Source organism: Tinamus guttatus, unplaced genomic scaffold (genome assembly GCF_059628265.1).
Source record: "Tinamus guttatus ecotype Peru unplaced genomic scaffold, ASM5962826v1 Tinamus_guttatus_pri_ptg000326l, whole genome shotgun sequence".
In the NCBI taxonomy this organism is placed as follows: domain Eukaryota; kingdom Metazoa; phylum Chordata; class Aves; order Tinamiformes; family Tinamidae; genus Tinamus; species Tinamus guttatus.
Genome location: NW_028288860.1, coordinates 1,142,599 through 1,170,149, shown reverse-complemented (window position 1 = coordinate 1,170,149; position 27,551 = coordinate 1,142,599). Strand labels below are relative to the sequence as shown.

Here is a 27,551-nt window from a genome sequence, read left to right as displayed (position 1 = left end):
GCATGTCTCGGGAATAGGCCATTCTTGGCACTCTCCTTGCCTGCGGCTTTCAAGTTGCACTTCTGGAAGCTGCTGTGCAGGAAGGCTGTGGAGCCTGCGCTCCAAAAGCCCATGAGCACCTCTTTCTTTCCAGCCTGGGCGCCGAAGACAGCAGCTCAGAGATTCTACTGAGCTGCTGAACTTGCCGCTTGGTGTCAAGATCCCCGTGGAGCCGGGCTCAAGCACAGTCTTCCACCGGACCAAGCTGGGTGTAAAGGTAAAAGCAGCTGGAAGGGGTCAGAAGAATCCCCTCTTCCTCCTCCTTTTCTTGCTGGACACGCAGAGCATAATGCAAGAGGGACATTCCTCCATCCAAGCAATGGGATATCCTGGTGTCAGTGGGAGCTGCAGTCCTTAGTGTGACAGGGAACAGATGGTTTGTGCACTGAGAGAAGGCAGGAGCTGCCAGGAGGAGGCCCCAGGTCGTTTGCAGCAGTTGGGAGAGCAGGTTGCAATGTGGGTCTCTGCCCATGCATGAGCTTGCAGAGCCAGTGGCAGCCTGCTGTGTGGCACTGGAGAAGTGTTCCATGGGGCCCGGCGCGCAGCAGGCAGCAAGGCGGCCAGGGCGCAGTGTCCTAGCAGCAAGGCCAGCGATGCTCATACAGAACCTGGGAGACTCTCTAGGAGAGTTTTCACTTCTCTTGCGCTCTGTCTGTACACAGTTGTAGATGGCAAGGCTTCTCTATTGGGGAAACGTGTCAGGTATCCCTCTAGAGACAGCCACAAGACGGGAGCTGTGGAGCTGGGGGATTCTCCTCGGCTGAACTCTCCCAAGTAGAATAAGCTTTCCTTTGGGTACGATTCCCCCTAGCTTAGAGGTGAGCTATGTGCTGAGCCAGGAATGACCCTAAATCCCTGAGCCTGGAGAGCGCTACCCTATGAGCTGACAAAGCTGCAAAGCGTCTTTGTCTCTTTCCTCAGCCACCCTACCCTGATCTTCCCATGCGCGATGTATCTTACAGCTTCACCGGCCGGCCGGTCACTTTGATCTTGGAGATCCGTACTGTCACTTGCTGGGGAATGAGTACAACAGCCTGCATGACCCCCATTTGCGGAAATACTACAATCGCAAAGACAACCTGCGTAGGCTGAGGAGAGAAGGTTTCATCACCAAGGATGGCAAAGTAGGGTGTCCATGCGGGTGAGAAGTAGAGTTGCCACAGGAGGGGGAGGTTGCCAGAGTGCTTGCTGCAGCCGGTCCTTGCAGGTGGAGGGCGCGGGGCTGCTTTCCCTGCTGCGGGGGCAGGAGGAGCCCAAAGCTCACTCTGGGCATTCCCATCTGCACTTCCCAGGCTGTGCGGCGCTGCCACAGCAGTGGGCGCGTGGCCAGGGGGCGCAGCAAGGAGCACGACTCCGCACTGGGTGCTGGGAGCCGGACTCCCTGACACCGGGCAGGGCCCGGGCGCACGGGAGCAGCTGCCGCTGGGCTAGCGCTCCTCCTGCCAATGCAGGCTGCGCATGAGCAGCACAAGTGCTGGGTGATTTCTCCCCTCATCTCGCCATAGGTTGTTTGCAGCCTGCGTGAATTCAACCAGTACAGGCAGTACCTGACGACGCTCAAGATAGAGCTTGAGAAAACAGAAGGGCGGGAACACGATCCTAAACCTCAGGGTTCACAGGTACCTTTTGTGGTGCAGGGGGTTGAGGTTTCACTTCTCCCAGGAAGGCATGACCTGAAGAAGCGGGGAAGGCTGAGCTGGTGTGCCAGCTCTTGTGGCACGGAAAGGACTGCGTAGGTCCGTGCTGAGCAGCTGATGCAGGGTGCGGGATTTGGGCACGGGTGGGAAAGTCGTCCCTGAGTGCCCTCCAAGTGCTGAGAGAGGCCCTTCTTTCCTGCCCCCTGCTTCCCCACCATGGGCAACGGCTTCTCAGAAGGCATGACAATGCAGGGAACTCCAGGGTCAAGCACTCCTTGTTCCTACTCATAAAATGAGCATTCTTCACATTCAGGTCTGGACAAGGTGCCAACAAGCCTCCGATAACAGGCAGAGGTGTCACGGGAGCCAAGCAGGCAACACCCGTGGCAGCCAAGACCATGGCACCCGTGGCAGCCAAGACCACAGCACCCGTGGCAGCCAAGACCATGGCACCCGTGGCAGCCAAGAACACACCACCAATGGCAGCCAAGAACAAAGCACCAATGGCAGCCAAGACCACAACACCTGTGGCAGTGAAGAACACAAAACCTGTGGCAGCCACCAACACAACACCCGTGGTAGCCACGAACGCAACACCCGTGGCAGGCAGGATCAGAACGCCCGTGGCAGCCAAGAAATTACCACCAATGGCAGCCAAGAAAAGAACACCCATGGCAGCCATGAACACAAGCACCATGGCAGTCAAGAAGACAACAACCACGGGAGCCTAGACCACAACCCCCAAGGCAATCAAGACCACAGGGCCAATGGCAGCCAGCACCACAACACCTGTGACAGTCAAGCCTCCAACGCCCACCGCAGGCAAGGCCAGGGCCAAGAGTTCAATCCAGTAAGTCAGTCTCCTCCACCCCCTCTCTTCAGTCTGTTCACGGTTCACTCAACAGGTCCTCCTGCTTTCTGTTTCAGAAGTGCTCAAAGGAGGAAAGGCCCGCTAAAGCCCGCACCACCTTGAACTGGAAAAGGCTGACAGAAGTTCAGGAGCTGGCCGAGAGCATGGTGGAGAAAGTGCTGCAGAGGGTGAAAGAGCTGGAGCAGTCAGTCCACATTTTAAGTAGGGCTCCCCTGATGATCCGCGGAAGGTTGTTTGATACGGGAGGAAGGGTCGGGCTTTCAGAGACGCCTCCTCCAGATCTCTGGGAGGAAGTGTGGCAGGCAGCTAGAGAGATGGCAGCAAGCCTTTCGGATCACCTGCGGAAGCGAGGGGCATACAGGACATCAAACACCTCTGAGCTCACGCTGCTGGCCAGGCGCAGGCAGCAGTGCATTGTTGCCGGAGCCACTCCAGAAGGCACATTGGGTGAAAGCAGAGCGAGGCAAGATGAGTTTCCTAGGCATGACGGAGCAGCTTCTCTGCCGTCTTTGGACAAAATCACCAGAGATGCCGCTAAGAGCATTGCAGCCACCTTGAAACGGTTTGTAGCGTCTCAGTTTGAGTATCGCTTCCACTGCAAGTTTTTGGAGATCCTGAAGCTGCCCGTGAAGACTCTTTCTCAGAGACAGCTGCAGCCACCCCAGGCACCTTCCTTGAGCCAGGCCATGGAAGAAGAAGGATCATCAGGAGCCTCTGAAGAGCAGGCACAAGAAGCCACGAGCCTCCTGGTGTTGCCACCCTTCCAAAATGCTGCTGAGATATACCAAGACAGGAGCGCACTGGAAGGGGACAGTAGCATTGCCAAAGCAATTTGCAAAATTCAGCAGCTCCGCTCTGAATTGAAAGTGTATGCGGAGAACTTTGTCCATGAGGCTCTGGAAACCCTGAAGAAGAAGCAGAAGGTGAAAAATGAAAGGTTTACCAAGGCAAGACCCTTGAAGGACAGGGCAGAAGAAAGCACCGTGCAGAGTGGCCCCGTGGACCGGCTAGAAGAGCTGCATGTTCGGCCTCTGCCTGCACGAGATAGAGACGTGCGTTGCAGAAGGCAGGTGGCAAAAGAGCTCAACTGGAGAGATGAGAATGGGAGCAATCTGGGACAGGTCTCTCCAAAACCAGAAGGAAGGACTACTGCTACTGGCAAGCTGGTGGAGAGTCAACCAAGAACAAAGCTCCCTCCCATCATGGTCCCTGGAATGACCATGCTTTCAGAGGATGAGGCAGAGTCTCCAGAATATGCAGAGAAACATTCAGCTCATCTGCTCCCATCCATCCACCAAAGCTCTGAGTATCTTGCTCAGAGCACACCCAAAGGCATGCAGAAACTTCTCGCTTTCCCCTCGCCACCTGCAACAAGACCTCCTTCTGCACTGCTGGATATCCAACCAAAAGTGAGGCCAGGGAGCACACAAGACCCTTTCCCCTCCATTGTGCAGCACTATTGCAGGCAGCCCGTCCCTCCAACAGCTCCAAAGTGCCCTTCCCAGAGCGGAGCCCGGGTGAGACCGATGCGTGTAAAGCTGGTGACAGACAAGCCGGAGCAACGTGAATGCTGACAGAGGGCATTACCGGGGCACAGAATAAAGATGTTACTTCCAAGCACTGTGGGGATGTTCTTGTGTTCCTGTGCTGCTCTGGTGATTTACACCTTTTCATGAAAGGGACCGGCAATTGCTTTGAGAGCTGCGCGAGACCTTGTGGCCAGGTCGCGAGGCAGACGAGCCAAAGCTTCTCTTCAAGCAGCCTACGTGCGGCAAGGGCTCCAGAGCGCCTTTTCTCGGGGCGAGGGCATTGGGGCAGGCCTGGGCTATGTAGCCAGAATCCGGGCAGGCAAGGCTGCTCCCACCACTTGCACTCACACATGTACTCCTGCGCTCGCTTCCCATCCCTCCATTAGGGTGTCAGTGGAGGCAAGCCTGCTCTGCTTCAGAGTTCACCTGAAGCATTTCTATGGCAGCAGCTGAATGTCCACCGTAAATGCGGCGGCAGAGCGAGCTAGCTGAATGTATTTCAACTGTGCAGAGACTTGGTGGATGGAGAACTCCCGCAAGGGTAATTCCATTCCCCACTCTAGCCCCAGCTCCATGTGCGTGTATGCGTGTAGGCGGGACACACGTCACTCTCGAAGCAAGCTGCAGTAGTTGCACTCCGGGGCTTAGGGCTTCCTGAGCCAGAGATTCCGCAGCATCAGTGTTTTCATAGCTGCCGGTGGACTTAGCCTACATGCCATTGTCTACTGCCTGCCTCAGCCCCATTTTGCTTCTGCCTGCCCTAAGGCACCCTAAGATTCTATCGCTATGAGCGCCACAGTACAACGACACCTTGTCCAAAATAGTTATTTAAATAGAGACCTCTTCATTACCTGGCCACACTGTGTTGAGGAATCAGGCAACATAAAGCATGGAACAAGCAGTAGTAACAAACATCACGGCGACGCTGTACTTCCCAGTACACACTTGAGCAGCAGATTAAAGGCAACAATCCCCCCCAGCCTAGGTGCTTTCTGCCTGCAGTTCAGCAGTATGGAGAGACTGCTCCGGTCACGCAAATCACAAATAGCATGTGCTCAGCGTACAATAGATGACACCTTTTGTCCAACAAATGGCTTGCCAGTATATGGCACCTAAGAAGCCTTGGTGGTTCTCATAAGAATCCTACCACTGTGGTGTCACAGGGAGGACGGTTCACTTCTTACTCTGCATCTTGCTGGAGAGCACCTAGGCCCATGCAGAGCACTCATTATTGACGGAATACTTGCTTAGAAGGGATTAAGCAGCCAAAGTCTTTCAGCAGCCTCCCCTTCCACGTTCCCTATGGAAACATCATGTGAGAAAAGGGACGCACCAAAGAGCCAGGGTCATAACACTCGTCTGGATGGACACGTCCAGTCCAGCCCATTACAAATGGCATCCATCTGTCCCATCACTGAGGCAGAGGGAGGTACATCTTTGGTACAAAGCGAGCTTTAAAAATGCTCATGAAGATCTGCTGTATGTGCAAACTGATCCCCAAGGCCTCTCCTCCAAGGGCTGCACCAGCCTCCACCCGGGGAAGACCGGCACGGAGCCGACAAGGCCCCTTGGCAAGGCGAAGGCAGGCCGAGCTGCAGGCCAGCCCGAGGGGGCCTGCCAGGACGGGCGGTGGCGCGCAAAAGCGGCCATGCGACAATGCGCCATTGTGAGTCTGGGGTCACTCGTGAGGTGAGCGGCCACGGCCAACAGAGCTGGGTGCTGCTGGAGCCATTGGAGCCAGCAAAGGTCGCAGCTCGTGGAAAAAGTTTTGGAACGAAGCATGGAGAACATTCCCCGTGCTGATGTCCGAAATAGAGATGGACTAGGGAGAACAGAGGAGAAGAGGGCCGAGGTGTGTACCGGGCTGCAGAGAGCGCTCAGCGTGGGAGCCAGCAACTGTGTGGGGCTGCTGTGGGCTGTGGGAGTGCGCAGGGGAGGGAGAGTGACAGGCATGGCGGGAGGCCGGAGGAGGCTCTTGGGGAACTGTGTCTCTCTGCCGCTGCTGGAGTCCAGCTCCACAGGCCAGAGAGTGCTGTGCAAGGACGTCAGGGCTGGGTAAAGGGGCTGGAGTTGTAGGCAAGTGACCAGAGGAGCAGAGCATGTCTCGGGAATAGGCCATTCTTGGCACTCTCCTTGCCTGCGGCTTTCAAGTTGCACTTCTGGAAGCTGCTGTGCAGGAAGGCTGTGGAGCCTGCGCTCCAAAAGCCCATGAGCACCTCTTTCTTTCCAGCCTGGGCGCCGAAGACAGCAGCTCAGAGATTCTACTGAGCTGCTGAACTTGCCGCTTGGTGTCAAGATCCCCGTGGAGCCGGGCTCAAGCACAGTCTTCCACCGGACCAAGCTGGGTGTAAAGGTAAAAGCAGCTGGAAGGGGTCAGAAGAATCCCCTCTTCCTCCTCCTTTTCTTGCTGGACACGCAGAGCATAATGCAAGAGGGACATTCCTCCATCCAAGCAATGGGATATCCTGGTGTCAGCGGGAGCTGCAGTCCTTAGTGTGACAGGGAACAGATGGTTTGTGCACTGAGAGAAGGCAGGAGCTGCCAGGAGGAGGCCCCAGGTCGTTTGCAGCAGTTGGGAGAGCAGGTTGCAATGTGGGTCTCTGCCCATGCATGAGCTTGCAGAGCCAGTGGCAGCCTGCTGTGTGGCACTGGAGAAGTGTTCCATGGGGCCCGGCGCGCAGCAGGCAGCAAGGCGGCCAGGGCGCAGTGTCCTAGCAGCAAGGCCAGCGATGCTCATACAGAACCTGGGAGACTCTCTAGGAGAGTTTTCACTTCTCTTGCGCTCTGTCTGTACACAGTTGTAAATGGCAAGGCTTCTCTATTGGGGAAACGTGTCAGGTATCCCTCTAGAGACAGCCACAAGACGGGAGCTGTGGAGCTGGGGGATTCTCCTCGGCTGAACTCTCCCAAGTAGAATAAGCTTTCCTTTGGGTACGATTCCCCCTAGCTTAGAGGCGAGCTATGTGCTGAGCCAGGAATGACCCTAAATCCCTGAGCCTGGAGAGCGCTACCCTATGAGCTGACAAAGCTGCAAAGCGTCTTTGTCTCTTTCCTCAGCCACCCTACCCTGATCTTCCCATGCGCGATGTATCTTACAGCTTCACCGGCCGGCCGGTCACTTTGATCTTGGAGATCCGTACTGTCACTTGCTGGGGAATGAGTACAACAGCCTGCATGACCCCCATTTGCGGAAATACTACAATCGCAAAGACAACCTGCGTAGGCTGAGGAGAGAAGGTTTCATCACCAAGGATGGCAAAGTAGGGTGTCCATGCGGGTGAGAAGTAGAGTTGCCACAGGAGGGGGAGGTTGCCAGAGTGCTTGCTGCAGCCGGTCCTTGCAGGTGGAGGGCGCGGGGCTGCTTTCCCTGCTGCGGGGGCAGGAGGAGCCCAAAGCTCACTCTGGGCATTCCCATCTGCACTTCCCAGGCTGTGCGGCGCTGCCACAGCAGCGGGCGCGTGGCCAGGGGGCGCAGCAAGGAGCACGACTCCGCACTGGGTGCTGGGAGCCGGACTCCCTGACACCGGGCAGGGCCCGGGCGCACGGGAGCAGCTGCCGCTGGGCTAGCGCTCCTCCTGCCAATGCAGGCTGCGCATGAGCAGCACAAGTGCTGGGTGATTTCTCCCCTCATCTCGCCATAGGTTGTTTGCAGCCTGCGTGAATTCAACCAGTACAGGCAGTACCTGACGACGCTCAAGATAGAGCTTGAGAAAACAGAAGGGCGGGAACACGATCCTAAACCTCAGGGTTCACAGGTACCTTTTGTGGTGCAGGGGGTTGAGGTTTCACTTCTCCCAGGAAGGCATGACCTGAAGAAGCGGGGAAGGCTGAGCTGGTGTGCCAGCTCTTGTGGCACGGAAAGGACTGCGTAGGTCCGTGCTGAGCAGCTGATGCAGGGTGCGGGATTTGGGCACGGGTGGGAAAGTCGTCCCTGAGTGCCCTCCAAGTGCTGAGAGAGGCCCTTCTTTCCTGCCCCCTGCTTCCCCACCATGGGCAACGGCTTCTCAGAAGGCATGACAATGCAGGGAACTCCAGGGTCAAGCACTCCTTGTTCCTACTCATAAAATGAGCATTCTTCACATTCAGGTCTGGACAAGGTGCCAACAAGCCTCCGATAACAGGCAGAGGTGTCACGGGAGCCAAGCAGGCAACACCCGTGGCAGCCAAGACCATGGCACCCGTGGCAGCCAAGACCACAGCACCCGTGGCAGCCAAGACCATGGCACCCGTGGCAGCCAAGAACACACCACCAATGGCAGCCAAGAACAAAGCACCAATGGCAGCCAAGACCACAACACCTGTGGCAGTGAAGAACACAAAACCTGTGGCAGCCACCAACACAACACCCGTGGTAGCCACGAACGCAACACCCGTGGCAGGCAGGATCAGAACGCCCGTGGCAGCCAAGAAATTACCACCAATGGCAGCCAAGAAAAGAACACCCATGGCAGCCATGAACACAAGCACCATGGCAGTCAAGAAGACAACAACCACGGGAGCCTAGACCACAACCCCCAAGGCAATCAAGACCACAGGGCCAATGGCAGCCAGCACCACAACACCTGTGACAGTCAAGCCTCCAACGCCCACCGCAGGCAAGGCCGGGGCCAAGAGTTCAAGCCAGTAAGTCAGTCTCCTCCACCCCCTCTCTTCAGTCTGTTCACCGTTCACTCAACAGGTCCTCCTGCTTTCTGTTTCAGAAGTGCTCAAAGGAGGAAAGGCCCGCTAAAGCCCGCACCACCTTGAACTGGAAAAGGCTGACAGAAGTTCAGGAGCTGGCCGAGAGCATGGTGGAGAAAGTGCTGCAGAGGGTGAAAGAGCTGGAGCAGTCAGTCCACATTTTAAGTAGGGCTCCCCTGATGATCCGCGGAAGGTTGTTTGATACGGGAGGAAGGGTCGGGCTTTCAGAGACGCCTCCTCCAGATCTCTGGGAGGAAGTGTGGCAGGCAGCTAGAGAGATGGCAGCAAGCCTTTCGGATCACCTGCGGAAGCGAGGGGCATACAGGACATCAAACACCTCTGAGCTCACGCTGCTGGCCAGGCGCAGGCAGCAGTGCATTGTTGCCGGAGCCACTCCAGAAGGCACATTGGGTGAAAGCAGAGCGAGGCAAGATGAGTTTCCTAGGCATGACGGAGCAGCTTCTCTGCCGTCTTTGGACAAAATCACCAGAGATGCCGCTAAGAGCATTGCAGCCACCTTGAAACGGTTTGTAGCGTCTCAGTTTGAGTATCGCTTCCACTGCAAGTTTTTGGAGATCCTGAAGCTGCCCGTGAAGACTCTTTCTCAGAGACAGCTGCAGCCACCCCAGGCACCTTCCTTGAGCCAGGCCATGGAAGAAGAAGGATCATCAGGAGCCTCTGAAGAGCAGGCACAAGAAGCCACGAGCCTCCTGGTGTTGCCACCCTTCCAAAATGCTGCTGAGATATACCAAGACAGGAGCGCACTGGACGGGGACAGTAGCATTGCCAAAGCAATTTGCAAAATTCAGCAGCTCCGCTCTGAATTGAAAGTGTATGCGGAGAACTTTGTCCACGAGGCTCTGGAAACCCTGAAGAAGAAGCAGAAGGTGAAAAATGAAAGGTTTACCAAGGCAAGACCCTTGAAGGACAGGGCAGAAGAAAGCACCGTGCAGAGTGGCCCCGTGGACCGGCTAGAAGAGCTGCATGTTCGGCCTCTGCCTGCACGAGATAGAGACGTGCGTTGCAGAAGGCAGGTGGCAAAAGAGCTCAACTGGAGAGATGAGAATGGGAGCAATCTGGGACAGGTCTCTCCAAAACCAGAAGGAAGGACTACTGCTACTGGCAAGCTGGTGGAGAGTCAACCAAGAACAAAGCTCCCTCCCATCATGGTCCCTGGAATGACCATGCTTTCAGAGGATGAGGCAGAGTCTCCAGAATATGCAGAGAAACATTCAGCTCATCTGCTCCCATCCATCCACCAAAGCTCTGAGTATCTTGCTCAGAGCACACCCAAAGGCATGCAGAAACTTCTCGCTTTCCCCTCGCCACCTGCAACAAGACCTCCTTCTGCACTGCTGGATATCCAACCAAAAGCGAGGCCAGGGAGCACACAAGACCCTTTCCCCTCCATTGTGCAGCACTATTGCAGGCAGCCCGTCCCTCCAACAGCTCCAAAGTGCCCTTCCCAGAGCGGAGCCCGGGTGAGACCGATGCGTGTAAAGCTGGTGACAGACAAGCCGGAGCAACGTGAATGCTGACAGAGGGCATTACCGGGGCACAGAATAAAGATGTTACTTCCAAGCACTGTGGGGATGTTCTTGTGTTCCTGTGCTGCTCTGGTGATTTACACCTTTTCATGAAAGGGACCGGCAAGTGCTTTGAGAGCTGCGCGAGACCTTGTGGCCAGGTCGCGAGGCAGACGAGCCAAAGCTTCTCTTCAAGCAGCCTACGTGCGGCAAGGGCTCCAGAGCGCCTTTTCTCGGGGCGAGGGCATTGGGGCAGGCCTGGGCTATGTAGCCAGAATCCGGGCAGGCAAGGCTGCTCCCACCACTTGCACTCACACATGTACTCCTGCGCTCGCTTCCCATCCCTCCATTAGGGTGTCAGTGGAGGCAAGCCTGCTCTGCTTCAGAGTTCACCTGAAGCATTTCTATGGCAGCAGCTGAATGTCCACCGTAAATGCGGCGGCAGAGCGAGCTAGCTGAATGTATTTCAACTGTGCAGAGACTTGGTGGATGGAGAACTCCCGCAAGGGTAATTCCATTCCCCACTCTAGCCCCAGCTCCATGTGCGTGTATGCGTGTAGGAGGGACACACGTCACTCTTGAAGCAAGCTGCAGTAGTTGCACTCCGGGGCTTAGGGCTTCCTGAGCCAGAGATTCCGCAGCATCAGTGTTTTCATAGCTGCCGGTGGACTTAGCCTACATGCCATTGTCTACTGCCTGCCTCAGCCCCATTTTGCTTCTGCCTGCCCTAAGGCACCCTAAGATTCTATCGCTATGAGCGCCACAGTACAACGACACCTTGTCCAAAATAGTTATTTAAATAGAGACCTCTTCATTACCTGGCCACACTTTTGTTGAGGAATCAGGCAACATAAAGGAGGGAACAAGCAGTAGTAACAAACATCACGGCGACGCTGTACTTCCCAGTACACACTTGAGCAGCAGATTAAAGGCAACAATCCCCCCCAGCCTAGGTGCTTTCTGCCTGCAGTTCAGCAGTATGGAGAGACTGCTCCGGTCACGCAAATCACAAATAGCATGTGCTCAGCGTACAATAGATGACACCTTTTATCCAACAAATGGCTTGCCAGTATATGGCACCTAAGAAGCCTTGGTGGTTCTCATAAGAATCCTACCACTGTGGTGTCACAGGGAGGACGGTTCACTTCTTACTCTGCATCTTGCTGGAGAGCACCTAGGCCCATGCAGAGCACTCATTATTGACGGAATACTTGCTTAGAAGGGATTAAGCAGCCAAAGTCTTTCAGCAGCCTCCCCTTCCACGTTCCCTATGGAAACATCATGTGAGGAAAGGGACGCACCAAAGAGCCAGGGTCATAACACTCGTCTGGATGGACACGTCCAGTCCAGCCCATTACAAATGGCATCCATCTGTCCCATCACTGAGGCAGAGGGAGGTACATCTTTGGTACAAAGCGAGCTTTAAAAATGCTCATGAAGATCTGCTGTATGTGCAAACTGATCCCCAAGGCCTCTCCTCCAAGGGCTGCACCAGCCTCCACCCGGGGAAGACCGGCACGGAGCCGACAAGGCCCCTTGGCAAGGCGAAGGCAGGCCGAGCTGCAGGCCAGCCCGAGGGGGCCTGCCAGGACGGGCGGTGGCGCGCAAAAGCGGCCATGCGACAATGCGCCATTGTGAGTCTGGGGTCACTCGTGAGGTGAGCGGCCACGGCCAACAGAGCTGGGTGCTGCTGGAGCCATTGGAGCCAGCAAAGGTCGCAGCTCGTGGAAAAAGTTTTGGAACGAAGCATGGAGAACATTCCCCGTGCTGATGTCCGAAATAGAGATGGACTAGGGAGAACAGAGGAGAAGAGGGCCGAGGTGTGTACCGGGCTGCAGAGAGCGCTCAGCGTGGGAGCCAGCAACTGTGTGGGGCTGCTGTGGGCTGTGGGAGTGCGCAGGGGAGGGAGAGTGACAGGCATGGCGGGAGGCCGGAGGAGGCTCTTGGGGAACTGTGTCTCTCTGCCGCTGCTGGAGTCCAGCTCCACAGGCCAGAGAGTGCTGTGCAAGGACGTCAGGGCTGGGTAAAGGGGCTGGAGTTGTAGGCAAGTGACCAGAGGAGCAGAGCATGTCTCGGGAATAGGCCATTCTTGGCACTCTCCTTGCCTGCGGCTTTCAAGTTGCACTTCTGGAAGCTGCTGTGCAGGAAGGCTGTGGAGCCTGCGCTCCAAAAGCCCATGAGCACCTCTTTCTTTCCAGCCTGGGCGCCGAAGACAGCAGCTCAGAGATTCTACTGAGCTGCTGAACTTGCCGCTTGGTGTCAAGATCCCCGTGGAGCCGGGCTCAAGCACAGTCTTCCACCGGACCAAGCTGGGTGTAAAGGTAAAAGCAGCTGGAAGGGGTCAGAAGAATCCCCTCTTCCTCCTCCTTTTCTTGCTGGACACGCAGAGCATAATGCAAGAGGGACATTCCTCCATCCAAGCAATGGGATATCCTGGTGTCAGTGGGAGCTGCAGTCCTTAGTGTGACAGGGAACAGATGGTTTGTGCACTGAGAGAAGGCAGGAGCTGCCAGGAAGAGGCCCCAGGTCGTTTGCAGGAGTTGGGAGAGCAGGTTGCAATGTGGGTCTCTGCCCATGCATGAGCTTGCAGAGCCAGTGGCAGCCTGCTGTGTGGCACTGGAGAAGTGTTCCATGGGGCCCGGCGCGCAGCAGGCAGCAAGGCAGCCAGGGCGCAGTGTCCTAGCAGCAAGGCCAGCGATGCTCATACAGAACCTGGGAGACTCTCTAGGAGAGTTTTCACTTCTCTTGCGCTCTGTCTGTACACAGTTGTAAATGGCAAGGCTTCTCTATTGGGGAAACGTGTCAGGTATCCCTCTAGAGACAGCCACAAGACGGGAGCTGTGGAGCTGGGGGATTCTCCTCGGCTGAACTCTCCCAAGTAGAATAAGCTTTCCTTTGGGTACGATTCCCCCTAGCTTAGAGGCGAGCTATGTGCTGAGCCAGGAATGACCCTAAATCCCTGAGCCTGGAGAGCGCTACCCTATGAGCTGACAAAGCTGCAAAGCGTCTTTGTCTCTTTCCTCAGCCACCCTACCCTGATCTTCCCATGCGCGATGTATCTTACAGCTTCACCGGCCGGCCGGTCACTTTGATCTTGGAGATCCGTACTGTCACTTGCTGGGGAATGAGTACAACAGCCTGCATGACCCCCATTTGCGGAAATACTACAATCGCAAAGACAACCTGCGTAGGCTGAGGAGAGAAGGTTTCATCACCAAGGATGGCAAAGTAGGGTGTCCATGCGGGTGAGAAGTAGAGTTGCCACAGGAGGGGGAGGTTGCCAGAGTGCTTGCTGCAGCCGGTCCTTGCAGGTGGAGGGCGCGGGGCTGCTGTGCTGCTTTCTCTGCTGCGGGGGCAGGAGGAGCCCAAAGCTCACTCTGGGCATTCCCATCTGCACTTCCCAGGCTGTGCGGCGCTGCCACAGCAGTGGGCGCGTGGCCAGGGGGCGCAGCAAGGAGCACGACTCCGCACTGGGTGCTGGGAGCCGGACTCCCTGACACCGGGCAGGGCCCGGGCCCACGGGAGCAGCTGCCGCTGGGCTAGCGCTCCTCCTGCCAATGCAGGCTGCGCATGAGCAGCACAAGTGCTGGGTGATTTCTCCCCTCATCTCGCCATAGGTTGTTTGCAGCCTGCGTGAATTCAACCAGTACAGGCAGTACCTGACGACGCTCAAGATAGAGCTTGAGAAAACAGAAGGGCGGGAACACGATCCTAAACCTCAGGGTTCACAGGTACCTTTTGTGGTGCAGGGGGTTGAGGTTTCACTTCTCCCAGGAAGGCATGACCTGAAGAAGCGGGGAAGGCTGAGCTGGTGTGCCAGCTCTTGTGGCACGGAAAGGACTGCGTAGGTCCGTGCTGAGCAGCTGATGCAGGGTGCGGGATTTGGGCACGGGTGGGAAAGTCGTCCCTGAGTGCCCTCCAAGTGCTGAGAGAGGCCCTTCTTTCCTGCCCCCTGCTTCCCCACCATGGGCAACGGCTTCTCAGAAGGCATGACAATGCAGGGAACTCCAGGGTCAAGCACTCCTTGTTCCTACTCATAAAATGAGCATTCTTCACATTCAGGTCTGGACAAGGTGCCAACAAGCCTCCGATAACAGGCAGAGGTGTCACGGGAGCCAAGCAGGCAACACCCGTGGCAGCCAAGACCATGGCACCCGTGGCAGCCAAGACCACAGCACCCGTGGCAGCCAAGACCATGGCACCCGTGGCAGCCAAGAACACACCACCAATGGCAGCCAAGAACAAAGCACCAATGGCAGCCAAGACCACAACACCTGTGGCAGTGAAGAACACAAAACCTGTGGCAGCCACCAACACAACACCCGTGGTAGCCACGAACGCAACACCCGTGGCAGGCAGGATCAGAACGCCCGTGGCAGCCAAGAAATTACCACCAATGGCAGCCAAGAAAAGAACACCCATGGCAGCCATGAACACAAGCACCATGGCAGTCAAGAAGACAACAACCACGGGAGCCTAGACCACAACCCCCAAGGCAATCAAGACCACAGGGCCAATGGCAGCCAGCACCACAACACCTGTGACAGTCAAGCCTCCAACGCCCACCGCAGGCAAGGCCGGGGCCAAGAGTTCAAGCCAGTAAGTCAGTCTCCTCCACCCCCTCTCTTCAGTCTGTTCACCGTTCACTCAACAGGTCCTCCTGCTTTCTGTTTCAGAAGTGCTCAAAGGAGGAAAGGCCCGCTAAAGCCCGCACCACCTTGAACTGGAAAAGGCTGACAGAAGTTCAGGAGCTGGCCGAGAGCATGGTGGAGAAAGTGCTGCAGAGGGTGAAAGAGCTGGAGCAGTCAGTCCACATTTTAAGTAGGGCTCCCCTGATGATCCGCGGAAGGTTGTTTGATACGGGAGGAAGGGTCGGGCTTTCAGAGACGCCTCCTCCAGATCTCTGGGAGGAAGTGTGGCAGGCAGCTAGAGAGATGGCAGCAAGCCTTTCGGATCACCTGCGGAAGCGAGGGGCATACAGGACATCAAACACCTCTGAGCTCACGCTGCTGGCCAGGCGCAGGCAGCAGTGCATTGTTGCCGGAGCCACTCCAGAAGGCACATTGGGTGAAAGCAGAGCGAGGCAAGATGAGTTTCCTAGGCATGACGGAGCAGCTTCTCTGCCGTCTTTGGACAAAATCACCAGAGATGCCGCTAAGAGCATTGCAGCCACCTTGAAACGGTTTGTAGCGTCTCAGTTTGAGTATCGCTTCCACTGCAAGTTTTTGGAGATCCTGAAGCTGCCCGTGAAGACTCTTTCTCAGAGACAGCTGCAGCCACCCCAGGCACCTTCCTTGAGCCAGGCCATGGAAGAAGAAGGATCATCAGGAGCCTCTGAAGAGCAGGCACAAGAAGCCACGAGCCTCCTGGTGTTGCCACCCTTCCAAAATGCTGCTGAGATATACCAAGACAGGAGCGCACTGGACGGGGACAGTAGCATTGCCAAAGCAATTTGCAAAATTCAGCAGCTCCGCTCTGAATTGAAAGTGTATGCGGAGAACTTTGTCCACGAGGCTCTGGAAACCCTGAAGAAGAAGCAGAAGGTGAAAAATGAAAGGTTTACCAAGGCAAGACCCTTGAAGGACAGGGCAGAAGAAAGCACCGTGCAGAGTGGCCCCGTGGACCGGCTAGAAGAGCTGCATGTTCGGCCTCTGCCTGCACGAGATAGAGACGTGCGTTGCAGAAGGCAGGTGGCAAAAGAGCTCAACTGGAGAGATGAGAATGGGAGCAATCTGGGACAGGTCTCTCCAAAACCAGAAGGAAGGACTACTGCTACTGGCAAGCTGGTGGAGAGTCAACCAAGAACAAAGCTCCCTCCCATCATGGTCCCTGGAATGACCATGCTTTCAGAGGATGAGGCAGAGTCTCCAGAATATGCAGAGAAACATTCAGCTCATCTGCTCCCATCCATCCACCAAAGCTCTGAGTATCTTGCTCAGAGCACACCCAAAGGCATGCAGAAACTTCTCGCTTTCCCCTCGCCACCTGCAACAAGACCTCCTTCTGCACTGCTGGATATCCAACCAAAAGCGAGGCCAGGGAGCACACAAGACCCTTTCCCCTCCATTGTGCAGCACTATTGCAGGCAGCCTGTCCCTCCAACAGCTCCAAAGTGCCCTTCCCAGAGCGGAGCCCGGGTGAGACCGATGCGTGTAAAGCTGGTGACAGACAAGCCGGAGCAACGTGAATGCTGACAGAGGGCATTACCGGGGCACAGAATAAAGATGTTACTTCCAAGCACTGTGGGGATGTTCTTGTGTTCCTGTGCTGCTCTGGTGATTTACACCTTTTCATGAAAGGGACCGGCAAGTGCTTTGAGAGCTGCGCGAGACCTTGTGGCCAGGTCGCGAGGCAGACGAGCCAAAGCTTCTCTTCAAGCAGCCTACGTGCGGCAAGGGCTCCAGAGCGCCTTTTCTCGGGGCGAGGGCATTGGGGCAGGCCTGGGCTATGTAGCCAGAATCCGGGCAGGCAAGGCTGCTCCCACCACTTGCACTCACACATGTACTCCTGCGCTCGCTTCCCATCCCTCCATTAGGGTGTCAGTGGAGGCAAGCCTGCTCTGCTTCAGAGTTCACCTGAAGCATTTCTATGGCAGCAGCTGAATGTCCACCGTAAATGCGGCGGCAGAGCGAGCTAGCTGAATGTATTTCAACTGTGCAGAGACTTGGTGGATGGAGAACTCCCGCAAGGGTAATTCCATTCCCCACTCTAGCCCCAGCTCCATGTGCGTGTATGCGTGTAGGCGGGACACACGTCACTCTTGAAGCAAGCTGCAGTAGTTGCACTCCGGGGCTTAGGACTTCCTGAGCCAGAGATTCCGCAGCATCAGTGTTTTCATAGCTGCTGGTGGACTTAGCCTACATGCCATTGTCTACTGCCTGCCTCAGCCCCATTTTGCTTCTGCCTGCCCTAAGGCACCCTAAGATTCTATCGCTATGAGCGCCACAGTACAACGACACCTTGTCCAAAATAGTTATTTAAATAGAGACCTCTTCATTACCTGGCCACACTGTGTTGAGGAATCAGGCAACATAAAGCAGGGAACAAGCAGTAGTAACAAACATCACGGCGACGCTGTACTTCCCAGTACACACTTGAGCAGCAGATTAAAGGCAACAATCCCCCCCAGCCTAGGTGCTTTCTGCCTGCAGTTCAGCAGTATGGAGAGACTGCTCCGGTCACGCAAATCACAAATAGCATGTGCTCAGCGTACAACAGATGACACCTTTTGTCCAACAAACGGCTTGCCAGTATATGGCACCTAAGAAGCCTTGGTGGTTCTCATAAGAATCCTACCACTGTGGTGTCACAGGGAGGACGGTTGTTCACTTCTTACTCTGCATCTTGCTGGAGAGCACCTAGGCCCATGCAGAGCACTCATTATTGATGGAATACTTGCTTAGAAGGGATTAAGCAGCCAAAGTCTTTCAGCAGCCTCCCCTTCCACATTCCCTATGGAAACATCATGTGAGGAAAGGGACGCACCAAAGAGCCAGGGTCATAACACTCGTCTGGATGGACACGTCCAGTCCAGCCCATTACAAATGGCATCCATCTGTCCCATCACTGAGGCAGAGGGAGGTACATCTTTGGTACAAAGCGAGCTTTAAAAGTGCTCATGAAGATCTGCTGTATGTGCAAACTGATCCCCAAGGCCTCTCCTCCAAGGGCTGCACCAGCCTCCACCCGGGGAAGACCGGCACGGAGCCGACAAGGCCCCTTGGCAAGGCGAAGGCAGGCCGAGCTGCAGGCCAGCCCGAGGGGGCCTGCCAGGACGGGCGGTGGCGCGCAAAAGCGGCCATGCGACAATGCGCCATTGTGAGTCTGGGGTCACTCGTGAGGTGAGCGGCCACGGCCAACAGAGCTGGGTGCTGCTGGAGCCATTGGAGCCAGCAAAGGTCGCAGCTCGTGGAAAAAGTTTTGGAACGAAGCATGGAGAACATTCCCCGTGCTGATGTCCGAAATAGAGATGGACTAGGGAGAACAGAGGAGAAGAGGGCCGAGGTGTGTACCGGGCTGCAGAGAGCGCTCAGCGTGGGAGCCAGTAACTGTGTGGGGCTGCTGTGGGCTGTGGGAGTGCGCAGGGGAGGGAGAGTGACAGGCATGGCGGGAGGCCGGAGGAGGCTCTTGGGGAACTGTGTCTCTCTGCCGCTGCTGGAGTCCAGCTCCACAGGCCAGAGAGTGCTGTGCAAGGACGTCAGGGCTGGGTAAAGGGGCTGGAGTTGTAGGCAAGTGACCAGAGGAGCAGAGCATGTCTCGGGAATAGGCCATTCTTGGCACTCTCCTTGCCTGCGGCTTTCAAGTTGCACTTCTGGAAGCTGCTGTGCAGGAAGGCTGTGGAGCCTGCGCTCCAAAAGCCCATGAGCACCTCTTTCTTTCCAGCCTGGGCGCCGAAGACAGCAGCTCAGAGATTCTACTGAGCTGCTGAACTTGCCGCTTGGTGTCAAGATCCCCGTGGAGCCGGGCTCAAGCACAGTCTTCCACCGGACCAAGCTGGGTGTAAAGGTAAAAGCAGCTGGAAGGGGTCAGAAGAATCCCCTCTTCCTCCTCCTTTTCTTGCTGGACACGCAGAGCATAATGCAAGAGGGACATTCCTCCATCCAAGCAATGGGATATCCTGGTGTCAGCGGGAGCTGCAGTCCTTAGTGTGACAGGGAACAGATGGTTTGTGCACTGAGAGAAGGCAGGAGCTGCCAGGAGGAGGCCCCAGGTCGTTTGCAGCAGTTGGGAGAGCAGGTTGCAATGTGGGTTTCTGCCCATGCATGAGCTTGCAGAGCCAGTGGCAGCCTGCTGTGTGGCACTGGAGAAGTGTTCCACGGGGCCCGGCGCGCAGCAGGCAGCAAGGCAGCCAGGGCGCAGTGTCCTAGCAGCAAGGCCAGCGATGCTCATACAGAACCTGGGAGACTCTCTAGGAGAGTTTTCACTTCTCTTGCGCTCTGTCTGTACACAGTTGTAAATGGCAAGGCTTCTCTATTGGGGAAACGTGTCAGGTATCCCTCTAGAGACAGCCACAAGACGGGAGCTGTGGAGCTGGGGGATTCTCCTCGGCTGAACTCTCCCAAGTAGAATAAGCTTTCCTTTGGGTACGATTCCCCCTAGCTTAGAGGCGAGCTATGTGCTGAGCCAGGAATGACCCTAAATCCCTGAGCCTGGAGAGCGCTACCCTATGAGCTGACAAAGCTGCAAAGCGTCTTTGTCTCTTTCCTCAGCCACCCTACCCTGATCTTCCCATGCGCGATGTATCTTACAGCTTCACCGGCCGGCCGGTCACTTTGATCTTGGAGATCCGTACTGTCACTTGCTGGGGAATGAGTACAACAGCCTGCATGACCCCCATTTGCGGAAATACTACAATCGCAAAGACAACCTGCGTAGGCTGAGGAGAGAAGGTTTCATCACCAAGGATGGCAAAGTAGGGTGTCCATGCGGGTGAGAAGTAGAGTTGCCACAGGAGGGGGAGGTTGCCAGAGTGCTTGCTGCAGCCGGTCCTTGCAGGTGGAGGGCGCGGGGCTGCTGTGCTGCTTTCTCTGCTGCGGGGGCAGGAGGAGCCCAAAGCTCACTCTGGGCATTCCCATCTGCACTTCCCAGGCTGTGCGGCGCTGCCACAGCAGTGGGCGCGTGGCCAGGGGGTGCAGCAAGGAGCACGACTCCGCACTGGGTGCTGGGAGCCGGACTCCCTGACACCGGGCAGGGCCCGGGCGCACGGGAGCAGCTGCCACTGGGCTAGCGCTCCTCCTGCCAATGCAGGCTGCGCATGAGCAGCACAAGTGCTGGGTGATTTCTCCCCTCATCTCGCCATAGGTTGTTTGCAGCCTGCGTGAATTCAACCAGTACAGGCAGTACCTGACGACGCTCAAGATAGAGCTTGAGAAAACAGAAGGGCGGGAACACGATCCTAAACCTCAGGGTTCACAGGTACCTTTTGTGGTGCAGGGGGTTGAGGTTTCACTTCTCCCAGGAAGGCATGACCTGAAGAAGCGGGGAAGGCTGAGCTGGTGTGCCAGCTCTTGTGGCACGGAAAGGACTGCGTAGGTCCGTGCTGAGCAGCTGATGCAGGGTGCGGGATTTGGGCACGGGTGGGAAAGTCGTCCCTGAGTGCCCTCCAAGTGCTGAGAGAGGCCCTTCTTTCCTGCCCCCTGCTTCCCCACCATGGGCAACGGCTTCTCAGAAGGCATGACAATGCAGGGAACTCCAGGGTCAAGCACTCCTTGTTCCTACTCATAAAATGAGCATTCTTCACATTCAGGTCTGGACAAGGTGCCAACAAGCCTCCGATAACAGGCAGAGGTGTCACGGGAGCCAAGCAGGCAACACCCGTGGCAGCCAAGACCATGGCACCCGTGGCAGCCAAGACCACAGCACCCGTGGCAGCCAAGACCATGGCACCCGTGGCAGCCAAGAACACACCACCAATGGCAGCCAAGAACAAAGCACCAATGGCAGCCAAGACCACAACACCTGTGGCAGTGAAGAACACAAAACCTGTGGCAGCCACCAACACAACACCCGTGGTAGCCACGAACGCAACACCCGTGGCAGGCAGGATCAGAACGCCCGTGGCAGCCAAGAAATTACCACCAATGGCAGCCAAGAAAAGAACACCCATGGCAGCCATGAACACAAGCACCATGGCAGTCAAGAAGACAACAACCACGGGAGCCTAGACCACAACCCCCAAGGCAATCAAGACCACAGGGCCAATGGCAGCCAGCACCACAACACCTGTGACAGTCAAGCCTCCAACGCCCACCGCAGGCAAGGCCGGGGCCAAGAGTTCAAGCCAGTAAGTCAGTCTCCTCCACCCCCTCTCTTCAGTCTGTTCACCGTTCACTCAACAGGTCCTCCTGCTTTCTGTTTCAGAAGTGCTCAAAGGAGGAAAGGCCCGCTAAAGCCCGCACCACCTTGAACTGGAAAAGGCTGACAGAAGTTCAGGAGCTGGCCGAGAGCATGGTGGAGAAAGTGCTGCAGAGGGTGAAAGAGCTGGAGCAGTCAGTCCACATTTTAAGTAGGGCTCCCCTGATGATCCGCGGAAGGTTGTTTGATACGGGAGGAAGGGTCGGGCTTTCAGAGACGCCTCCTCCAGATCTCTGGGAGGAAGTGTGGCAGGCAGCTAGAGAGATGGCAGCAAGCCTTTCGGATCACCTGCGGAAGCGAGGGGCATACAGGACATCAAACACCTCTGAGCTCACGCTGCTGGCCAGGCGCAGGCAGCAGTGCATTGTTGCCGGAGCCACTCCAGAAGGCACATTGGGTGAAAGCAGAGCGAGGCAAGATGAGTTTCCTAGGCATGACGGAGCAGCTTCTCTGCCGTCTTTGGACAAAATCACCAGAGATGCCGCTAAGAGCATTGCAGCCACCTTGAAACGGTTTGTAGCGTCTCAGTTTGAGTATCGCTTCCACTGCAAGTTTTTGGAGATCCTGAAGCTGCCCGTGAAGACTCTTTCTCAGAGACAGCTGCAGCCACCCCAGGCACCTTCCTTGAGCCAGGCCATGGAAGAAGAAGGATCATCAGGAGCCTCTGAAGAGCAGGCACAAGAAGCCACGAGCCTCCTGGTGTTGCCACCCTTCCAAAATGCTGCTGAGATATACCAAGACAGGAGCGCACTGGACGGGGACAGTAGCATTGCCAAAGCAATTTGCAAAATTCAGCAGCTCCGCTCTGAATTGAAAGTGTATGCGGAGAACTTTGTCCATGAGGCTCTGGAAACCCTGAAGAAGAAGCAGAAGGTGAAAAATGAAAGGTTTACCAAGGCAAGACCCTTGAAGGACAGGGCAGAAGAAAGCACCGTGCAGAGTGGCCCCGTGGACCGGCTAGAAGAGCTGCATGTTCGGCCTCTGCCTGCACGAGATAGAGACGTGCCTTGCAGAAGGCAGGTGGCAAAAGAGCTCAACTGGAGAGATGAGAATGGGAGCAATCTGGGACAGGTCTCTCCAAAACCAGAAGGAAGGACTACTGCTACTGGCAAGCTGGTGGAGAGTCAACCAAGAACAAAGCTCCCTCCCATCATGGTCCCTGGAATGACCATGCTTTCAGAGGATGAGGCAGAGTCTCCAGAATATGCAGAGAAACATTCAGCTCATCTGCTCCCATCCATCCACCAAAGCTCTGAGTATCTTGCTCAGAGCACACCCAAAGGCATGCAGAAACTTCTCGCTTTCCCCTCGCCACCTGCAACAAGACCTCCTTCTGCACTGCTGGATATCCAACCAAAAGCGAGGCCAGGGAGCACACAAGACCCTTTCCCCTCCATTGTGCAGCACTATTGCAGGCAGCCCGTCCCTCCAACAGCTCCAAAGTGCCCTTCCCAGAGCGGAGCCCGGGTGAGACCGATGCGTGTAAAGCTGGTGACAGACAAGCCGGAGCAACGTGAATGCTGACAGAGGGCATTACCGGGGCACAGAATAAAGATGTTACTTCCAAGCACTGTGGGGATGTTCTTGTGTTCCTGTGCTGCTCTGGTGATTTACACCTTTTCATGAAAGGGACCGGCAAGTGCTTTGAGAGCTGCGCGAGACCTTGTGGCCAGGTCGCGAGGCAGACGAGCCAAAGCTTCTCTTCAAGCAGCCTACGTGCGGCAAGGGCTCCAGAGCGCCTTTTCTCGGGGCGAGGGCATTGGGGCAGGCCTGGGCTATGTAGCCAGAATCCGGGCAGGCAAGGCTGCTCCCACCACTTGCACTCACACATGTACTCCTGCGCTCGCTTCCCATCCCTCCATTAGGGTGTCAGTGGAGGCAAGCCTGCTCTGCTTCAGAGTTCACCTGAAGCATTTCTATGGCAGCAGCTGAATGTCCACCGTAAATGCGGCGGCAGAGCGAGCTAGCTGAATGTATTTCAACTGTGCAGAGACTTGGTGGATGGAGAACTCCCGCAAGGGTAATTCCATTCCCCACTCTAGCCCCAGCTCCATGTGCGTGTATGCGTGTAGGCGGGACACACGTCACTCTTGAAGCAAGCTGCAGTAGTTGCACTCCGGGGCTTAGGGCTTCCTGAGCCAGAGATTCCGCAGCATCAGTGTTTTCATAGCTGCCGGTGGACTTAGCCTACATGCCATTGTCTACTGCCTGCCTCAGCCCCATTTTGCTTCTGCCTGCCCTAAGGCACCCTAAGATTCTATCGCTATGAGCGCCACAGTACAACGACACCTTGTCCAAAATAGTTATTTAAATAGAGACCTCTTCATTACCTGGCCACACTGTGTTGCGGAATCAGGCAACATAAAGCAGGGAACAAGCAGTAGTAACAAACATCACGGCGACGCTGTACTTCCCAGTACACACTTGAGCAGCAGATTAAAGGCAACAATCCCCCCCAGCCTAGGTGCTTTCTGCCTGCAGTTCAGCAGTATGGAGAGACTGCTCCGGTCACGCAAATCACAAATAGCATGTGCTCAGCGTACAACAGATGACACCTTTTGTCCAACAAACGGCTTGCCAGTATATGGCACCTAAGAAGCCTTGGTGGTTCTCATAAGAATCCTACCACTGTGGTGTCACAGGGAGGACGGTTGTTCACTTCTTACTCTGCATCTTGCTGGAGAGCACCTAGGCCCATGCAGAGCACTCATTATTGACGGAATACTTGCTTAGAAGGGATTAAGCAGCCAAAGTCTTTCAGCAGCCTCCCCTTCCACGTTCCCTATGGAAACATCATGTGAGGAAAGGGACGCACCAAAGAGCCAGGGTCATAACACTCGTCTGGATGGACACGTCCAGTCCAGCCCATTACAAATGGCATCCATCTGTCCCATCACTGAGGCAGAGGGAGGTACATCTTTGGTACAAAGCGAGCTTTAAAAATGCTCATGAAGATCTGCTGTATGTGCAAACTGATCCCCAAGGCCTCTCCTCCAAGGGCTGCACCAGCCTCCACCCGGGGAAGACCGGCACGGAGCCGACAAGGCCCCTTGGCAAGGCGAAGGCAGGCCGAGCTGCAGGCCAGCCCGAGGGGGCCTGCCAGGACGGGCGGTGGCGCGCAAAAGCGGCCATGCGACAATGCGCCATTGTGAGTCTGGGGTCACTCGTGAGGTGAGCGGCCACGGCCAACAGAGCTGGGTGCTGCTGGAGCCATTGGAGCCAGCAAAGGTCGCAGCTCGTGGAAAAAGTTTTGGAACGAAGCATGGAGAACATTCCCCGTGCTGATGTCCGAAATAGAGATGGACTAGGGAGAACAGAGGAGAAGAGGGCCGAGGTGTGTACCGGGCTGCAGAGAGCGCTCAGCGTGGGAGCCAGCAACCGTGTGGGGCTGCTGTGGGCTGTGGGAGTGCGCAGGGGAGGGAGAGTGACAGGCATGGCGGGAGGCCGGAGGAGGCTCTTGGGGAACTGTGTCTCTCTGCCGCTGCTGGAGTCCAGCTCCACAGGCCAGAGAGTGCTGTGCAAGGACGTCAGGGCTGGGTAAAGGGGCTGGAGTTGTAGGCAAGTGACCAGAGGAGCAGAGCATGTCTCGGGAATAGGCCATTCTTGGCACTCTCCTTGCCTGCGGTTTTCAAGTTGCACTTCTGGAAGCTGCTGTGCAGGAAGGCTGTGGAGCCTGCGCTCCAAAAGCCCATGAGCACCTCTTTCTTTCCAGCCTGGGCGCCGAAGACAGCAGCTCAGAGATTCTACTGAGCTGCTGAACTTGCCGCTTGGTGTCAAGATCCCCGTGGAGCCGGGCTCAAGCACAGTCTTCCACCGGACCAAGCTGGGTGTAAAGGTAAAAGCAGCTGGAAGAAGCTGGTCAGAAGAATCCCCTCTTCCTCCTCCTTTTCTTGCTGGACACGCAGAGCATAATGCAAGAGGGACATTCCTCCATCCAAGCAATGGGATATCCTGGTGTCAGTGGGAGCTGCAGTCCTTAGTGTGACAGGGAACAGATGGTCTGTGCGCTGAGAGAAGGCAGGAGCTGCCAGGAGGAGGCCCCAGGTCGTTTGCACCAGTTGGGAGAGCAGGTTGCAATGTGGGTCTCTGCCCACACATGAGCTTGCAGAACCAGTGGCAGCCTGGTGTGTGGCACTGGAGAAGTGTTCCATGGGGCCCGGCGTGCATCACGCAGCGAGGCGGCCAGGGATGCTCCTACAGAACCTGGGAGACTCTCCAGGAGAGTTTTCCCTTCCCTCGAGCTCTGTTTGTGCCGAGCTGTAAATGGCAAGGCTTCTCTGCTGAGGAAACTTGTCAAGTATCCCCTTCTACACACAGCCACGAGATGGGAGCTGTGGAGCTGTGGATGGTTCTCCTCGCCTGAAAAGTCTCCAAGTAGAATAAGCTTTCCTTTGGGTATGATTTCTCCGTATCCCTGTGGGTACAGAGTGAGCTAGGTGCTGAGCCAGGAATGACCCTAAATCTCAGAGCCTGGAGAGCTAGCCCTATGAGCTGACAAAGCTCCAAAGTGTCTTTGTCTCTTTCCTCAGCCATTCTACCCTGATCTTGCCATGCACAATGTATCTTACAGCTTCACCAGCCGGCCAGTCACTTTGATCTTGGAGATCCACACTGTCATTTACTGGGGAATGAGTACAACAGCCTGCATGACCCCCATTTGCGGGAGTACTACAGCCGCAAAGAGCATTTGCGTAGGCTGAGGAGAGAAGGCTTCATCACGGAGGATGGCAAAGTAGGTTGTCCATGTGGGTGAGATGACGCCCTTCCAAAGGAGGGGGAGGTTGCCAGAGCGCTTGCTGCAGCCGCTCCTTGCAGGTGGAGGGCTCAGGGTTGTTGTGCTGCTTTCGCTGCTGCGGGGCAGGAGGAGCCCAAAGCTTGCTCTAGGCATTCCCATCTGCTCTTCCCAGGCTGTGTGTCGCTGCCACAGCAGCGGGTGCGTGGCCAGGGGGCCCAGTGATGAGCACGAGTCCCCACTGGGTGGTGGGAGCAAAGCCCCTCGATGCTGGGCCGGGCCGGGCCGGGAGCGCAGCTCTCGCTGGGCTAGCGCTCCTCCTGGCAAGGCAAGCTGCGCGTGAGCGGCCAAAGTGCTAGATGATTTCTGCCCTCATCTCCTCGTAGGTTGTCTGCAATCTGCATGAATTCAACCAGTACAGGCAGTACCTGACGACGCTCAAGATAGAGCTCGAGAAAGCAGATGGGCAGGAACACGAGCCTAAACCTCAGGGTGCACAGGTACACGTCGTGGTGCAGAGGGATAGGGTTTCACATCAATTCTGCCAGAAAGGCATGACCTGAAGAAGTGGTGAAGGCTGCGCTGGTGTGCCAGCTCTTGCGGCATGGAAAGGTTTGCGTCGCTCTGTGCTGAGCAGCTGATGCAGGATTTGGGCACGGGTGGGAAAGTGGTCCCTGAGTGCCCTCTGAGAGTGCTGAGGGAAGCCTTTCCCTCCTGGTCCCTGCTTCCCCCTCCTGGGCAAGGGCTTCTCAGAAAGCATGGCAATGCAGGGATCTCCAGGAACAAGGGCTGCTTGTTCCTACTCATAAAACGAGCATTCCTCACATTCAGGTCTGGACAAGGTGCCAAGGAGCCTCTGAAGATAAGCAGAGGTGTGGTGGGAGCCAAGTAGGCAACACCCGCGGCAGCCAAGACCCCAACACCCGTGGTAGAGACGACAAGGGCAAAGGGTTCAGATCAGTAAGTCAACCTCCTCCATCCTCTCTCTCCAGCTGGTTCACCGTTCACTGGTTAATTCCTCCTGGTTTCTGTTGCAGAAGTGCTCAAAGGAACAGCGGCACGCTAAAACCCGCACTCCCTTGAACTGGAATACCCTGACAGAAGTGCGGGAGCTGGCAGAGAGCACAGTCAACAAAGTGCTGCAGAGGGTGAAAGAGCTGGAGCAGCCAGTCCACGTTTTAAGGAGTGCCCCCCTTGCAGTTCGGGGAAGGCTGTTTTGTAGCGGAGGAAGGGCAGAGCATTCAGAGAAGCCTCCTGCGGATGTGCGGGAGGAAGTTTTGCTGGTGGCTAGAGACATTGCAGCAGCCCTTTTGGATCATCTGGCGAAGGAAGGTGCATACAGAGCATCAGATGCCTCTGAGGCCAGGCTGTTGGCCAGTCGCAAAAGGCAGCAGCGCGTTGCCGCAGGACCCACGCGAGCGGGCAAATTGGGAGAAAGAAAAGCCAGGCAAGCTGAACTCCCAAGGTTTGATGGAGGATTTCCTCTGCCTTCGCTTCACAAAATCATCCAGGATGCTGCTGAAAATATTGCAGCCACCTTGCAAATGTTTGCAGCATCTCAGTTTGAGCATCACTTCCACTGCAAGTACTCTGAAATGCTCAAGCTGCCCATGAAGACAATTTGTCAGAGGCAGCTGCAACCACCCCAGGCACCTTCCTCCAACCACGTCATTGAAGATGGAG

At 56.0% G+C, this 27,551-nt stretch overlaps 1 protein-coding gene across 1 annotated transcript in view; it reads left to right on the top strand.

The window, feature by feature from the left end:
- LOC148593869 (uncharacterized) overlaps positions 1-26,431 on the top strand; it is a 39,232-nt gene extending 12,801 nt beyond the window's left edge. Inside the window, exons 10-28 of the mRNA XM_088529190.1 lie at positions 173-256; positions 1,002-1,163; positions 1,545-1,667; positions 4,053-4,064; positions 6,346-6,429; positions 7,175-7,336; positions 7,718-7,840; positions 10,226-10,237; positions 12,520-12,603; positions 13,349-13,510; positions 13,900-14,022; positions 16,408-16,419; positions 18,704-18,787; positions 19,533-19,694; positions 20,084-20,197; positions 21,143-22,108; positions 24,915-24,971; positions 25,707-25,868; positions 26,255-26,431. Of these exons, the coding sequence (XP_088385316.1) occupies positions 173-256; positions 1,002-1,163; positions 1,545-1,667; positions 4,053-4,064; positions 6,346-6,429; positions 7,175-7,336; positions 7,718-7,840; positions 10,226-10,237; positions 12,520-12,603; positions 13,349-13,510; positions 13,900-14,022; positions 16,408-16,419; positions 18,704-18,787; positions 19,533-19,694; positions 20,084-20,197; positions 21,143-22,108; positions 24,915-24,971; positions 25,707-25,868; positions 26,255-26,431 (2,865 nt within the window). The remainder of the gene's footprint in view (positions 1-172; positions 257-1,001; positions 1,164-1,544; positions 1,668-4,052; positions 4,065-6,345; positions 6,430-7,174; positions 7,337-7,717; positions 7,841-10,225; positions 10,238-12,519; positions 12,604-13,348; positions 13,511-13,899; positions 14,023-16,407; positions 16,420-18,703; positions 18,788-19,532; positions 19,695-20,083; positions 20,198-21,142; positions 22,109-24,914; positions 24,972-25,706; positions 25,869-26,254) is intronic.
- The last annotated feature ends 1,120 nt before the right edge of the window (positions 26,432-27,551 follow it).